At 39.3% G+C, this 16,929-nt stretch overlaps 3 protein-coding genes and 1 non-coding gene across 4 annotated transcripts; 3 read left to right on the top strand and 1 right to left on the bottom strand.

Moving 5' to 3' along the window:
- Window positions 1-538: 538 nt before the first annotated feature.
- On the top strand, window positions 539-8,450 carry bicd2b (BICD cargo adaptor 2b). Its single transcript, XM_077726714.1, has 8 exons — window positions 539-1,095; window positions 2,472-2,684; window positions 3,447-3,599; window positions 4,020-4,484; window positions 4,731-5,732; window positions 6,015-6,166; window positions 6,538-6,769; window positions 7,425-8,450. The coding sequence occupies exons 1-8, from the start codon at window positions 862-864 to the stop codon at window positions 7,425-7,427; spliced, it is 2,454 nt and encodes an 817-aa protein (XP_077582840.1). The 5' UTR covers window positions 539-861; the 3' UTR covers window positions 7,428-8,450.
- A 748-nt stretch (window positions 8,451-9,198) lies between these two features.
- Window positions 9,199-12,405, top strand: card19 (caspase recruitment domain family, member 19). The gene is made up of 6 exons (XM_077726942.1): window positions 9,199-9,311; window positions 9,659-9,798; window positions 9,939-10,095; window positions 10,484-10,546; window positions 10,660-10,725; window positions 10,857-12,405. Exons 1-6 carry the CDS (start codon window positions 9,305-9,307, stop codon window positions 10,964-10,966), a joined length of 543 nt encoding a protein of 180 aa, XP_077583068.1. The 5' UTR covers window positions 9,199-9,304; the 3' UTR covers window positions 10,967-12,405.
- LOC144203767 (U6atac minor spliceosomal RNA) lies at window positions 11,666-11,793 on the top strand. The gene has a single exon (XR_013327767.1). It is a non-coding gene; the product is annotated as a U6atac minor spliceosomal RNA (small nuclear RNA).
- On the bottom strand, window positions 12,406-16,852 carry LOC144203474 (ninjurin-1-like). Its single transcript, XM_077726941.1, has 3 exons — window positions 16,467-16,852; window positions 13,818-14,055; window positions 12,406-13,246 (listed from the first exon to the last, which is right to left on the bottom strand). The coding sequence occupies exons 1-3, from the start codon at window positions 16,521-16,523 to the stop codon at window positions 13,104-13,106; spliced, it is 438 nt and encodes a 145-aa protein (XP_077583067.1). The 5' UTR covers window positions 16,524-16,852; the 3' UTR covers window positions 12,406-13,103.
- Between the last annotated feature and the right edge of the window lie 77 nt (window positions 16,853-16,929).

Raw genomic sequence — 16,929 nt, 5'->3', positions numbered from 1 at the left:
ATTTGAGTCCTGGAGTTTGTGTTTATTTGACTTTATTGTTAATACTGCCAAGCAATTCATGTTATTATAGTAAACATTCAGATACCAGACTTAAATTATGGAACTTCTTGTTATTATTCTATCTTAAATACAACTTTTCTAGAATTTTTAGGAGTGGTGTCATCTTGGATTTTTACAGCACGGAGAATCCACTTTCTGAAACAAAAGTTGTTGTTTTTTAACTAAAATAGAAATTATATGAAAGTCCCAGCCAAAACCCTTTGTTAGATATCAATAAAACACTATTCCATATTCAAAGGATGGAAAAAACTGAACTTTGGGACTTTCCAAAAATTATTTTTGAGTGAGAGAGAACGACAACATTCTGACATCCCAAAATAGTTTTTCCCCATGGCAAATTGCGCTGTAGTTTTCATATCAGACCAACAGATGGCAGTGCTATATTCAATTTCGGCCGCGTAATGCATTGTGGTACTTGTGGTTAATTTTAGAAGTGACTTGGACAATGTTACGTGCGATATAAACTACATTTCCCTGTCCCCTAATTAGAACGTCGTGCAAGGGCATTTTTTCCACTCGATTATCTCAACACAAGTTTCGTCTGTCAGCTTCAAGAATAGAGCGATCCAAGTAAAGTCACCGAGAATGGAACTGCTGTTGACGAGGGTGAAGCATCGGAATGCGTAATGGCCCAAATAAAGTGCATAGAAGCTGCATGAATTGTGACAATGCGCTCGAAAGAAAGAGTGCAGTGATTTTTTTTTTGTTGGAAGAGCTGCTCGCTTTTCTTCGGCGCTCCGGCTAGCCTGGGCTGGGCTCCGTTCCGTTACAGCTGCGAGGCTGCGGTTCGCCAACATTTCCATGGCGGACAAGGAATACCCCGAAGCCGTGTTGGTGTCCGAGGCCGGGCCGCAGTGGCTCTTGGCCGAGGTGGAGCGACTCACTCGGGAGCTCCGTGAAACAACGCAGGAAAAGATTCAGGCGGCGGAATATGGACTGGCAGTGCTGGACGAGAAACAACAGCTCAAACAGCGATTTGATGAGTTGGAAACCGAGCATGAGGCGGTCCGACATGAGCTTGATCAGCTCAAAGAGGTAATGTATGCTCACATTTTACACATTTTAATAATATTAGAAAAGATATATGTATGTTACGTAGAAGGTGGCTTAGAAAAGCCTAGTTTTATCTTCAATTATTGAGTGTTTTTTCTGTTATTAAATTCACTGAGGCTACACAATCTCATGAGATGAAATGGGCTACTAGAACATAGCCACTGTTTCTCGTTTCATTTTCTGAACCGCTTTATCATCACTAGGTTTGCAGGGGGTGCTGGAGTATAACCAGCTGACTTCAGGCTAGAGGTGGGGGACACACCCTTGAAGTGGTGGCCAGCCAATCACAGGGCAGAAGGAGACAAACAACCATCCTCATACCTAGGGGCAATTTAGAGTGTCCAATCAGCCTATCATGCATGTCTTTGGAATGTGGGAGGAAACCGGAGCACCTGGAGAAAACCCACGCAGGCCCAGGGAGAACATGAAAATTCTACTAAATTGTACATTGTATACTATGGTGGTCCTTCTAGCCCACAGGTGTCAAAGTGGTGGCCTGGTGGGTAAATTTGGCCCACCGCATCATTTTATGCGTCCCGACAAAGTAAATCATGATATAAGGCAAATTGCCATAGATCAGTCCGGCCCGATTATGGATCGATCGCTACTTGAGTTACACAATAATAAGCACCATTTTTGTGTGTAATTTCCTCGCAGAAGAAATGCCTCCTGTCACGTCTTGACTTGTGCTTATCGGTATGTTATGCTCTTTTTTTTCCCGCAGCTGCCTATGTGGCAAACTTGAAATACATAAAATATCACACTGCATTAACAGTCAATAGTCCTAGAATACAGACTGCACAAATGCCTTTATTTGTGTAACTCCCACATCCTGAATAACTACAGATACCTCCCAACTCCCAGTCATTTCCCTTTGCAGGGGATGCAGTAGCCTCATTTTAGCATTTGTTACCAGTGTTTACCAAGAAGAAGAAAAAAAAGATTGTGCTTGTGAGTAATAAATGATGACCTAGTCCCAACAGCACATTCATAACATGATGGAATGGTTATCCATTATGACCTCTTTAGCAGCATAAATCACTATGCATTGACTCACAGTTGTAGCTAATTCTTTAAAAGGTCTCATGATGATGACCTACTTCCTTCTTCAGTGAAAATGCTGTCAGAGCTCGAGCCATGACTGACCACGGCCGATTGCACAAATCAGTACGTTTTGATCTACAAACGTCAGCGCAATTAAGTGCCAATGTCTCGATAGTTGAAAATGTATATCACTAGTATTTTTGCAGTTGTTGTATTGTTGCTTGGTGACCATGTGTAAACTGAAATGCTGGTTGCTTGTATGCTTTTTTGGCCCAGTTTGTTATATTTTGTCTTTTCTTTCTGTCCTCCCGCAGGCCTTCGGGCAAGCACACTCGGCTCACAGGAAGGTGGCAGCAGATGGAGAGAGCAGGGAGGAATCGTTAATCCTGGAATCGGCCAGTAAGGAGGCGCAGTACCAGCAGAAAATCCTGGAACTGCAAAATGACCTTCGTCAGGCCAAAGTCTCAATTGCTAGTGTGCAAACTGAGAATGAGCGCCTGTCACATATCACTTTGGAAATGAGAGAGGTGAATATGATTAGATTGAAGTACAGTAAGTAATGAAAGATTATTGGTTGGGGAGACATTAGCGGTTTTGATTCCCTGGAATTCTGTAAGTTGGGCTAATGGTGGCGGGCTAGGAGCAAAGTGTCAGTAAATGAAAGAATCTCCAAAAGTTTAGATCATCTTACATTAAGCAAGCATTATGAAGTGCAATGTGTGTAGCAGAACAGTAAATGTGAAATAGTAGTCGCAATGTCTAACTAGATTTAAAGGGGGAATGAAAACATTTGGTCACCCCTAATTTTCCTTTATGAATCATTGGTTGTATGAGTCAGAAATTGCAATCTGTGCATTTCGCAAACTTTTTAAGCCCAAATAACTCCATTTTATTCATCTATTCATATTTCATTGGTCCAAAATGAAGCTGGCAAAGTAAAAATGTGCTTAGGCATACCTAAAAAAAAAACGGTTTAGCACATCTCCTTGTGCAGTTTGCTGAGTAGTTGAAAAATGCACAATGACATCATCTCCAATGGTGTACTGTTCTGTCTTTCGAGCTTTGCTGCAATTGCTGAGCCATACAATCAATGATTAATGAAGGGGTGCATAAATCTATTCAAACCACTGTATTTTAGGTAATTACCATAACTAAATTAGAATGGATTATAATATCCCCACTGGCGATCAATCTGAGATTTTGGCCACACAACTGTCAATTATCTCATATTTTTCTAAACTGTTTCAAGTAATTTTCCTGTACTTCCCACTATTTTTCTTATTGTGTAGGCCTCTGACCAGGTGGATCTGCAGCGCAGTCAGCTTCGGGATGATATTCGGGAGTATAAGGTGCGGGAGGCCCGGCTGCTGCAGGACTACAGTGAACTGGAAGATGAGAACATCTCTCTCCAAAAGCAAGTGTCTGCACTGAGACAGAACCAGGTATGGCACAGGATTTTTCACTTGTTGTATCTTGTATAAAAATACGGTCTTCCCTCGATTATTGCCACTTCACTTAACACAAATTCACTCAATTATTATTATTTTTTAAAGTATGTTCAGAAAAAATGTGAAAATCCACGCCCTTATCTTCTGCTTGCTACCAGGACTCAGCACTTAAGAAAAAAAAAAAAAAAGTTATTATAGGGGTGATCCCACTTTGTGATTTTTCAATTATCGTATCCATGTCTGGTCTACATTGGCCGCAATATTCGGGGGAATACTGGATAGAGTTGTTTGGTTTACTATTCCTAGTATTATTGTAAGAACAGGTTTATAAAAATGTGTCTCTGTATGTTTGCTTTTGGTTTAAACAAATGTATTTACAGCTTTACATTCCTATGTGTCTTAACATTTGTTTAGGTAGAATTTGAAGGTCTCAAATATGAAATCCGCCGACTGGAGGAAGACTCGCAGTGCCTAAATAGTCAGCTGGAGGATGCCATGCGGTTGCGGGAGATTGCTGAGCGCCAACTAACGGAGGCCTTGGAGACCATAAAAACAGAACGTGAACAGAAAGCCACTTTGCGCAAGGAGCTCTCCCATTACGTGACCGTCGGTGGTTCCGTTTACAATGGCTTGTTCAATATCTCTTTCGACAACCTGAAACTCCATGACGATTCCTCTGCAATCTCCGATCTTGACCATGAGGAGCTGATCCGGGGCTTCGAGAATGGATTGATCAAAGCACGCGAAAGTGACAAAGACAATGACTCCACGGCGGGCCAGAGAGGAGATTCCTTCCAGCCTGCTCCGAGTCTGGTGGACGACCTGCTGAGTGAGCTTAACATCTCAGAGATTCAGAAACTGAAACAACAGCTTGGCCAGGTATGAGACCAAAGAACTACAGTAGTAACCTCTTTTGCATTGCTTGGTAATGCTGGAACATTTCACTATTTTATGTTAGTCACTATGTTAACCTTGAACATTTACAGAGAAATTTTGTTTTTGCATTTCACATAGTTGTGTTTTTAAAAAAAGCATGCCTTTGGGGTTACATAGTTGTACCTGTATTTATCAAAACATCAATATCCATACGAAACATTGCTCAAAAAGCTCTTCTTTGTGTCTTAGGTGGAAAGGGAGAAAATGGCTCTAATTAACACACTGCAGGAGAACCAGAAGCAGCTTGAACAAGCCTACGGCACAGTGTCTGAGCAAAAGGAAACGGTGAACAGACTCACTGAAAATCTTAGTGCTATGAGAAAGCTTCAGGCCAGCAAAGAGCGTCAGTCTGCTCTTGATGGTGAAAAAGATCGAGACAGCCACGAAGATGGAGACTACTATGAGTTGGACATCAACGGACCGGAGATCCTGAAGTGTAAATATACGGTGGCCGTGTCCGAAGCAGGTGAGCTTAGGCAGGAGCTTAAGACGCTGAGGGCACAGTATGATAATTGTCGAACCCAATACGAAGAAGAACGAGCACGATTAGAGACTGACCTTCATGAGCTCAGGTCAAGATTGGCGTCCCTGGAGAAGATCAGTCAAACGGATAAAATTGAGATGGCCCGTCTGGAGAAGGAACTCCGTCTGGTTAGCGAGACCGCGGGAGAATCACTTGGCAGCCTCAATGTAGCCCAAGATGAGCTCATAGTTTTTAGTGAAGAGCTGGCAAATCTGTACAACCATGTTTGCATGTGCAACAATGAGACCCCCAATCGTGTCATGTTGGACTACTACAAGGGGGGCAAAGCATTGGTGAAGCGAGGACAAGAAGCAAAAGCACGCAACTCTTCTATACTTCTTACCAACGGACTCATACCAGAGACAGACCCAAAAATGCCAGACTCTGTCGAGACAGCCGCCATCGTCTCTGCACCAGAGACTCGGCCAGAGCCTATGAACATCTATAATCTGGTTGCCATCATCCGAGACCAGATTCGCCACTTGCAGCAGGCGGTGGACCGTACCACGGATCTTTCCCGCCAAAGGCTGGCCAATCTAGAGCTGAGCAGCGTGGCTGATAAGGACAAGGAGGCTTGCATGGAGGAGATCCTTAAGCTGAAGTCTCTACTTAGCACTAAGAGAGAACAGATCGCCACGCTCAGAGCTGTGCTCAAAGCCAACAAACAGGTCAGAGGTCTATGTACACTGTCTAGAACAGGGGTGTCAAACTCAGTTTGGTTTGCAGGACAAATTCACTTATTATAATGATGTTATCATACAAAATTAACTCTTTGAACCATTGTAATTGGAGATATAGCCATACATAGAATCTCTATGTATAGAGATTCTATGCAATCTCTATGTATAGAGATTCTATGCAACCTATACATAGAATCTCTATGTATAGAGATTCTATGCAACCTATATAACCTCTCATACGCATCTGTATGAAATAAATTGGTTCTTCAGACAGCTGAGGGTGCACTGGCGAATCTGAAGAGCAAATACGACAGTGAGAAGGCCATGGTGACTGAGACTATGATGAAGCTCCGCAATGAACTCAAGGCTTTAAAGGAAGATGCTGCCACTTTCTCCTCTCTCAGAGCCATGTTTGCGTCAAGGTACAAGCTGGATTTTGTCAAGATTTTTAAAAATTATTCTTAAACTTTCAGTAATATTGCATTTATGAGATTTATAGGATAAACTAATAAAATTAACTATAACACATGCACCCACTAAACAATTTTCACTAGTTCAGAAACCTGGTTAGAAACCATCATATTATTAGCATTCATTACAACAATGCATGATTCTTACATAAATGTGCACAAGGCACCAAGCATTGTGGGAACTGTCTGATGTAATCGTTTTCCATCCATCTGGAAACTATATTTAGCTAATTGCAGAGCATATGTTGGGATAGGAAAATTGCATCTCCAGCTGTCAGTGGTATTTTTCAAGTCGTTTCATCCCACTTTTTTCTTCTTGCAAGATGTGACGAATATGTGACACAGCTGGACGACATGCAAAGACAACTGGCAGCGGCAGAGGACGAGAAGAAGACGTTGAACTCTCTGTTACGAATGGCCATCCAGCAGAAACTAGCCCTCACCCAGCGTCTGGAGGACCTAGAATTTGATCATGAGCAGGCACGCCGCAACACTACCACTTTGGCAGTGGGAAAGGGCAAGACTAAGGGCAAGGGAGCCCCGTCCAATCATCATGTAAGTTCTGGCCTGAGCCGTCAATGCAGCTGGCTCCAAACTAGTACCGTTTGGTGCATGCTTTGCTTTGTCCAAAGAACAATAATGCCTCTTGACTGTAACTAGCTCTCGTTTACATGGTAAATTAACAGTTGAAATCTATTTTCTAGTTTTCTTTCATGTGTACAGACCATGAAATCAGGCACTCGTGTTCTCTGGTTATGAAAAGGATCATTGTTCTAATTCCAGTTGATAAAACAACAACAGTATTCACATTCATTTTGTTACATGGGTTTTATATTTCAGACTTTTTGGTTCTGTATATTTGTGGAAATGGTGAAAAAAAATAACATGTATTTTATTTAAAAAGAAGTAGAACATGTCAAAATCGCGAATTGCTGGAAGCATTCCATGTTATTCAACACCCCAAAATGGGATTGTTCCTCTACTTTTAACTGACCTATTCCTTATTCTACATTTCTACATTGATTCTAACTAAAAATTATTTTTTCCTGTTTCAATGAAATGGGGATAATTTGGGGGGGTCCTCCTTGTTGGATACTTAGCAATTCCTGCATGACAACCTCATTGATTAATGTGATTGTGATTCCCATTAATTATCAATCATCAATTAATTTAATTAGATTTTTCTCTTTCTTATCTCTTTTGTCCACAGTAAATCTCTCAAGTCAAGTGTCCTTGGCAAGTTTGATCAGTATGCAGCTGTCAGACACCTCTCCTCCTGGTGGCTTCTCTCTAATTATGTTCCAAATCTTGCATACAGCAGATCATACACAAGGGCCTTGTTTTAAAGTGCCAAGACTATTTTGTAAAGTATTACATCAGCAGTGTCTGCGGTCCTTCACAGGTCAAGAACGGATGCCATTCTAAAAAAAAATGAATGGAAGAGCGATTATGATTGATTATTTGATTATTTTCCTGTGCGTGGTGTGTAACCCCAACTGAGCACTTTGAATGCTTGTTGTTGCTTTTGTTCTAAGAATTTTGTTTTTTTAACTTTTCTAATATGATGACATATTTTACAGAAAGTGCATTTTTACCAGCATGGGTCAAAACCATTTATGAGTTACCGGTTGTTGTTTATTTTTATTTATTTTAGAGCTAGAAATCACTGTCAAATGCCTGAATTTTCAACACTTTTTTGTTTTAATTGTGAAAAATGATGCCTGACAATTTCTCTAAACAGGATACTAGTTTAATAATACATAATTCAGAGTAAATTATTTTTTAACCATTGCAGAGCAAACTTAGCTCACAAGCATTAAGGAAGAGTATGCAAACGTGTATCAGAAGTTGCCTAAGTTAATATTCAATAAGAATGATATTACATTATTTACAGATGAAATTATGTCCTGGATTATGTATTACTATATGTGACTTTAATATGCTTTTTCTTCAAAAAGTCCACCTCCAGTGCCATTTTGTGTGATGGTGAAAGTGCAATTTTTAAGACTAGCAAAATCCTCTTTTTCTCATGCCAAGTGAAAATATGTTACATTGTTTTTCTCACCGTTTCCCATTTAGGTCATGTTTCATTACAATTGTTCAGTTGTGATGAAAAGAGGTGGAAAATGAAAAAAAGATTCACAAGGATGTGGTAAAAACATGGCAAATGTCATACAGACTGTATAGTCAATGTAAACAGCTAGACTGCTAAGCCAATAAAATATTCTAACTCTCACACTTCTGAAGAGTTATTTGGGTAAATGTTACATTTGTGATATTTATTTGTATTCATTCATCTTTACTGCTTATCCTCACTAGGACCACAGGGGTGCTGGAGCCTATCCCATCTAATTATGGACAGGAGGGTGTTTGTTTTTAATTTAAAATAAACTATTTTGTCTCCCCTTAGGAGTTCCTAACGTACTACTCTACTGAGGGTTCTCTTCTTACAGTATGAAGATTTATTTTGTGGTGTTTTGTGAAAAATACTTTTTTTTTTCTTTGCATGATTTTCATAATTTGCAATATTCAAATTAAAACAAACAATGTCCCATCTGATATTTTTTTCATTCTTTTTCCCTTGCACCAAGTCTTTCAAACCTGAATAAGATATTTTGGACTGCTTCTAACTTGTTTATACTATTATTCTACTTTATGTATTTACAAAATGTAATTTCTGACTCCAGCAGCATCTTATTGTTTTTGTCAAAGAAGCGTCTGTCAAAAGTTGTTGTCCAATCAGAAAAAGTAGGCCTTTTTTCGGCCAATCACAAGCCACGGCACTCCCATACACACGCAAGATAGCTTTAAAGTGTAACACTCCTCATCTCCGCATAGCCTTTAGCACACGTGAGTTTATTTCCCTGTAAATGTTTTAAAAACAATAGTATTGTAAGTCGAAAGTTGCATTTGGTATGCCGAACTCCTAAAAATCAGAGCTCAGAGTGCTTTTTAATCTTTGTTTAATTGTGGCCTCCTCTTATTTTTGCTTCATCCCAAAAGGAGACACAAATTTCCGTTTCCGGGCAGCGCACAGAATAATGACGTCAAGGGGGCGCGTCTTGGTAAAAGGGCATAAGGGACTCCACCATGGGAGGTTTGTGTCTTTCGTTGACTGGACAATCTGTGTTTTATTCCCGTTTCCACTATAAAATATGAGACTGACATTCACAATTTACTTGCAAATGTTGTTTGATAATGGAAAATTCACCGGAATCCTTATTAGGCGTTTCAAAACTTTGTTTCCGTAGACGAAGTAGTAGTGCTGCTGCGATCTTGACTCATTTTAATGGAGATGTATTGCGTTCTTTGCATGAATGTTGACTTCCTTAGCATACGAAAGGAACGTTATTTATTTCTCAAAACGTGCACATCTCAATTCTTTTTGCATTTGCTGTGCGCCAGTACAATGTATATTATTGATACTTCCCTGTGTGGTGACAGATAGTTTCCATGACCAGTTGATGGAGGATGCTGCCTTTCTCAGAGCAGAGAGGAGACTTGACACAGATTTGGTGGACAAAATTATCCTGCAGCTCAATCGAATATACCCACAAATACTCACAGACAAGGAGGCCACTAAGGCAAGTCAAATCTTTGCTCTTTATTGGGCAAATCACAGCAGTAAATCCATCTCATGATGTTGGTACCATCTTTTTACAATACTCGTGTTATGTAATGACTTCTGTATTTACTTGCGTCTATTTTTATTGTCCATTTTCAGTTCAGAAAGTTGGATGTGCCCACTTGTGTCCGACTAAGTGAGCTTGTGACTCACCTGCAGGCAAAAGGTGAGGAGGCATGCAGGGAATTTTATAGAGCTCTTCACCTACATGTAGAGGATGTATACTACAGCTTGCCTACACGTCTCCGCCTTCGAGGTAAGTATGCAAATTGAGATACTATAGTAATATTTGATAGCCCAGTAATGAAGGCACTCATTGTTTTGGCTTGATTAGATAGCAACATGTACTATAAAGTGAAACCTCCAACAAGGAGCACAATTATATAACTTAAAAGAATATCATCAATCTTATAAAACCTAGAAGTCATTTATGAACAATGTATTATGGGTCATTTTACCACTTTTGTACAATTATATAAATATATTCCCTTTTGCCACAATAATAATAATATGATACCATTTTTGCTGCGAAGCTGTGGTCTCACGGGGTTTTTATTGAATATTTATTTATTTTAGAAATTTTGATATTGGAAGTTCCACTTTAATTGTCCAAGAATGCAATACATTAATCAATTTGTCTCCAGATTCTGTTGACCCTCTCACCTATCCAAGTGCATTCAAAGAGAGACATGTTATGAATGACAAAGGTAAGATAAAAACAATGGATTATATACATTAAGATAAGTCCATAATTGACATGCCAGTCTATACATTGTAGTTTTGCATGCAGAAATGCCCCTAAAAAATGACCTCTTTCTAGGTCCGATGTTCTTCATGGGCTGCTTCGGTGTTGCTGTTGGAATGGCATTAGTCTATTACCTTGGTGGTAAGGAGCTATTGTTTGTGTTGCTGACATTAAAATAAGATTCATAGAGTAATGGGGAAAAAAAGATATCCAAGTTTATTTATTCATTTTTTTTAACCTGGGTTAACCGTCAACATGTCCTTGTTCCTTAGAAGCCAAAGTGACTGGCGGCAGCAGGGCCCTCGGGATGGCGGCACTGGGCTTGAAAAGAAAAGCCCGTGAGGTCCTTGTATGGTATACAGAAGAAAGCCTAATGAAGTAAGGATCAACTGACCCTAAGTGGCCATAGGCGTCAGCAATTTGAACCAAAGCACAGCACCATACTTTGCCTTTTCACGCTGTCCATAGGAAGACAGTTTTGTCTCGTATCCCAGGGTAAATATTTGCTCGAAATTTGATCCGTATATCAAATTCCTCGTATGTTGGGGTTACTCGTATGTCAAGGTTTTACTGTATTTGACAGGGAAATTTATCTATAAAGTTAATTCATAAAGTAATAACAATAGGATTGCTATTTATATTTGTGACCTTTACATTTTAAAACTAATTGTTATACTGCCTTTATAGATAGACTCGTACTGTAACTTGATCTTTTAACTGGTACTAAATGTAATACTATTTTCCATGCAAGGGGTTGTAGGAATTATTCTGAAAGTCTGAGAAAGCTATAGAACTGGAAAAAAAGGTTTGGTGTCGCCCCCGTGTGGTATCAAAAGAGACTACACGAGCAAAGGGAATCTTGCGAGGTGCATTGTGGGTAGCAATAACAATATATAAACGAAGCCAAAATCATAATAATGAAATGAATAAAGCCGTAAACATAAACGCCACTCAGAATTAAAAGGCAACGAAAGGCCATTTCTGTCATAATATTGATAATGACTTTGTAAAGTTAAAACCATAAGTCAAACTAACTTCTGTAGTTACCCATATAAAAACCGACATCGCCTACTTCTTGGGTGTGTTGTATGAAAGGAGAGAAGGTTAGCACTCCCCTTGACAAGGATGGAAATGGCCCCTGTGGCCTGCAACACACATATGGTTAAGGCATTGCCACCTACTTCGTGGCATCTCTAACCAAGTTTTTTGATGTATCCACCTTTAGAAGGTGTATTATAATATTTTATTATAATAGTTCATTTAAATTCAGATAAATTTTAGTTTCAAATATTGTCCAACCAGTTTGCCTTAAGAAATATTTTTAAATGTTTTTAAATTGCAACCAAATTATCAATTTACTATTTCCCATATAATTGGACATCTATACCCTTGAGTGCCTTTTGGAAATTTTTAATGTTTTTTTTTCTTTTTAAATGAAAATAAAAACTGCCTTGTAGTGAATGAATTTACCTCTAATGGAATTCATAATATGTAATGTTAATGAAGTGTAACTCAGGCTCTTGTAAATAATCAAATTTAAAGAAAAAAGGAAAGTACTTGTAGTCAAATTAGTACCTATAATAATAGTTGATGCTTTATTTGCGGCCGTAATTGATGCCTTATGAAAACAGAAATTGTTATACTACTACATTCATATGTTTTGGTATATTGTTTGTATTTTATCTCTGAGTGATGTTATAAACATCCAAATTTCTTGGTGCCTGCTTCTCATGTGAAGATGCCTTAAATGTAGAAGTGCCCCTTTGGTCCTCTGAACCAAGTGCGTATATATTCTAACAATAAACAACATGATAACGGCTATTTCTTTTGTTCATACTTTTAATATAAAAGAGTTGTCACAGTGAATATTAATGTCATACAGTAATATCCGAAAAAAGATTTTAGCCCTTACAAAATGCTATAAAAACATACTCCCAATAATCAAACAGACACATTAAACCCTTAACTAAAATATGCATGTCACTCATTTTAAATACACAGTAGTGGTTGCATAGCGCATAAAGTATATGACAAAACAACTATAGCTCTGAATCTTGCATGATGCTACAAGATAGTCGACAAAATAAAGCTTTCACGTCATGTTAAGTTTAAAACTTGTTGACTTGTTGAGGTGAGACAGGCAGTAAGGCAAAAACTGTTGGAAACACCCATTGGCATCACTTCAAATTGAAACCATACCCAATGGCTAACAGTAACAAATGTTAGTATGAAAAGGCAGTTGTTTAGTCAAAGTGACCTGAGTATGATACTATTAAAAATAAAATAAAAATATATGTTTAAAAAAATACTCCACTACTGCCCAAAGTTACAACATGAACTAAGTCATTATATAGTGGATTGTGTTCACTTGACCGGCTTGCGTCATTTGAGCCTAGGTATAAGTTTACCATGCAAGGTCAGATTCCAGGACAAAGTAAATACGTTGTTGATGAGTGCAAGTGCATGCTGGGTACTAAATCCACAGGCGAGATAGATAATGTCGATGTCAAAGTTTCAGGTCATGCACTAGTGTTGGGCCGCTGGACACCGAAGGCTGTGATAAAGACATTAACCACCACGATGACAAAGACGAAAGCGGTGGTTAAATTCTCCAGGATGTTCAATCGGTAATGCATTCGTTCATCGTTCAGGTTCCACTTGACTGCAAAAGATACAAATAGAGATTAATATCCACTAAGAGGCAGTAGAACTGTCTACCCAAAAATCTTCAGAAATTATTGTTTGAGGATAAATTGTGTCTTTATTATTATTAATATGAAAAATAAACTTGGTGAGTTCACTAGTATTGAACTTCTTAAAAATATATCTATGACTACTTTTTTTGGCAGTAGCAGATGATTGAAATTCAGCTCTTCCTGTAGTGCTCTATCTAAATTTAGCAGCTTTTCACAATAGTATGCAGTCTGTTGGGATAAGATAAAAACGGCTTCAGACTCTTCACTGAGGGGTGTTTCCACTATTTATTTAGCAATTGTGCTGGACTGGACTATAGGCAAAAATGCTCTGATGATGAAAAGTAAAAGGTTTGTATTTTTTCCCACAATTAGCTATTTATAGCATAAAACAACGTAAATGGCAATTGTATTTGAAAGAAACCCTTTGTGAAACCAGCTAAGTCGCGTTTCAGGTTACTTCTGGTTGAAAAGTTAGAAGGTTCTGTAAGAAAAGCCGCTTGTAGCGTAAGTAACAGATTAAAAAAAATGCCATCCTACCTATGAAAATGAGCATAATTCCCACTAGGATTTGCAGGATGAGGGATATGCTGATGAGAATAATCAGTGGTGTGTAAAAAGAGAAAGATGGGCCTTGCTCCAGCACGGCTTTCAACTGCGAGGCATTGGCCATGAGTAAAGCCACATCCAGCATGCTCTGTGCCACACTCTTCTTATTGGCATAATGGTTCATGTTCAGGGGTCTCCTCGGCCTCCTTTGGGGGTTGTGCAGTGCATCCTGAAACACAAAAAAAATGGATATGAGGACCCGTCTCTGTGAGGAAAAAGATCCACTGCCATCAAAAAAACTGCATTATTAACCATTATCTGACTTCATGGTGAGCAATCTTGGTGGCATAACCACTTTAGAGCACTTTCACAGAGAAAAGAGCTGCTTGATGACACAATTGGGTCGATTTCAGTCACTGGTTAGTATATTTACTTGGCTTAATATATACATTAGTTATGTGGGTGCAGCAGAAAGATGTTTGGCAACAACGTTCTTGTGTGTCAGGGACCAAAATAAATACCATTCAATTGTGCAATCAAAATAGAAAATTTCCATACACTGTGTTTCACATAAATACTAAATCCCCCCAAAAGGAAATCCTCTCTGCACTCATTTCCTTAAAGAGAATTTAGAGCCACACGATGGAATTTCCCATGTGTTTTTCATGTGTGTTTGTTGGCACATAAATTGAGAATTTTTGCTGAACAAACCTTTTTGAGAGTTTACTTTGGTAGAAAAAAATGCCTTAAAAATTACACTACCAATTTCGTCATACGCAGTTTCTGGATGTGATGACAATTAGGCTTTTGTTGTTGATGATGACGACAAAGCCTATGTCCGATTATTATTATTATTATGATGACATGCTGCTCCTTACAGTTTAATACGCTGTTTTGTGTTAAAAAAAAAGGGTAATTTTGTTTTCATTGTAGATGCAGGTCATGTGATTTTTCCAAATGTACTAGGTTGACAGATGTTTGTTCCTCCAGCGGTTTTTGGGTAACAATGACCCACCAATGTGTCACAATCACAATTTCACAAATATGTGAAAATGGCAAAACATAAGAAAAATCATGTTTCATTGTCTCCATCTCTTTGAGCAAATGCTGTTTTTGTGATATTCTAAATACAATCAATATTCTGTACATCAATACATTAATATACATCTATACTCTTCATTTGAATTTGATCCTAAAACAGAAAGTCAGGCAACCAAATATGCTTTCCTTGCATAGGAAAACCCTCCCAAATGTCAAAGTTCCAACCAAAACCGAAAACTCAGAGCCCTCGTGACCTACAAGTACACTGTTCTGCTTTCATTCAAAGGTCAAGCAATGTTATAAATGCTACATCCTTTTTTTAGAGCTTAATGGGTACATATAATATTTACTGGCGTCCACTGAGAATAAGCCAAGCATGTGCGTCACACACAAACAACACTTACCCAACTTAAATGATCCGTTTTGTTGATACAACAATGTTTGTGCTATTTGATACAATTTGCATAGTTGATACGTTGTAATTTAATGGTCATTCCAGTAAGAAAGATACCAGGCAGTAGTTTTCTAGTCTTGTATACTCATAATCTTACATAAGAGGAAGTCATTTTAACTGGCAACTAGACATGTTCTGCATAGATGAGTTGTCAAGGTTTTATCTACAGAGAGCTCACAACAGTAGTTCAACAAGGCTTTGCCTTGTGCTATGGCTGACAACACTAAATAATGGACCATGCATGCTTTTTTTGTATACTGGCACTGTCATGACTCCACTCTTCCGTCCTTGCTTAATCGTCTTTTTTTTTCTCGTGCTGTAAAGTTTAGAGAGGAGCTTTCTCAGGAACTTGGAATGGTTTCTTCCTGTGGGCGTGTAAAACACCCAGGGACTTTGTTATGGATTGCAACTCCAACTTTGGCTGTTATTTTTCAGAGGTAAGTAGTAATAGACATATCATTGCGGGAACTGGAGTGATAGAGAATCGTCATTCTGGAGCCAAGTCCTGGTGCCCATAGTCCAGAACTATGGGCACCAGGGTGGGACACACCCTGAATTAGTGGCCAGCCAATCGCAGGGCACAATGAGACAAACAACCATTCACGCTCACACTCATACCTAGTGGCAATTTAGAGTGTCCAATCCTCCTACCATACATTTATTTGTAATGTGGGAGGAAACTAGAGTATACGTGGAGAAAACCCACGAGGAGAACATGCAAACTCCACACAGGTGGACCAACCTGGATTTGAGCCCAGGACCCCATAGCTGTGAGGCCAACACACCAGCCACTTATCCACCGAACTACATATTGAATTTTATCATCACTCTAAAAAAAGTCACTTGCCATTTAAAAAGAGTAAATTGAGTGAGCACTATCCATGAAAGAGTTAAAGAAAGGCTGAGTTCTTCTCATCGTGAAAATATTAATAGTTTACGACCCACCATTTGAATTCTTTAGGAAACTCAAACTAACTCCTTTCCACTTTCTACCCAATCAGAACTTCATGATTCTTAACGGTGAATGTTGGGGGAAATCCGGCTAGATCCACCGAATAACTAACGAATTTTGATTATCCTCAAACCCGATTTTACACCCATAGAGCATCGCTATTATAAAATGGGGTCTTAGGGTACCGCCTTACCTCAGTCTCGCCGTTGTGATCGGCATCGCCGTTCATTTCGAAGTCATCGCTGGCCATCTCCGTTAACCATGAACGTTCTGCCTTTCAGCACCACTGGAACGAGGATTAACCGAGGAATAGTGTAAGAGCCGCAGTGGTCGAGCGTCTAAGGGGTCACGGTCACTGTCCGTAGAATTACAGCGTATAACGTGACGACAGAAGCGGTGGGTGGGCTGCAGCCAACATGCCAGCCCCCTTTGGGCAGACCGGAGGCAACAACGACTACACCCACGACTTTAGTGGTCACGTTTGAGCTCTCTCCGCCTCTTTTCCCCTCGCCAGGATTCGAAAAAGTGATGTGAGAATCAGATGAGTAATGTTTCCATTGGGGAAAGCAAGAGGGTGACGAGCTTCCAGCACTGACCACCAACTCATACCTCTCTACTGCCACCTAGTGCATGTTACGTGGTAGTGCAGTCGGAGA

The sequence above is a fragment of the Stigmatopora nigra genome, chromosome 10 (assembly GCF_051989575.1).
Source record: "Stigmatopora nigra isolate UIUO_SnigA chromosome 10, RoL_Snig_1.1, whole genome shotgun sequence".
NCBI classification, from domain to species: domain Eukaryota; kingdom Metazoa; phylum Chordata; class Actinopteri; order Syngnathiformes; family Syngnathidae; genus Stigmatopora; species Stigmatopora nigra.
This window is presented reverse-complemented; position numbering and strand designations above follow the sequence as displayed.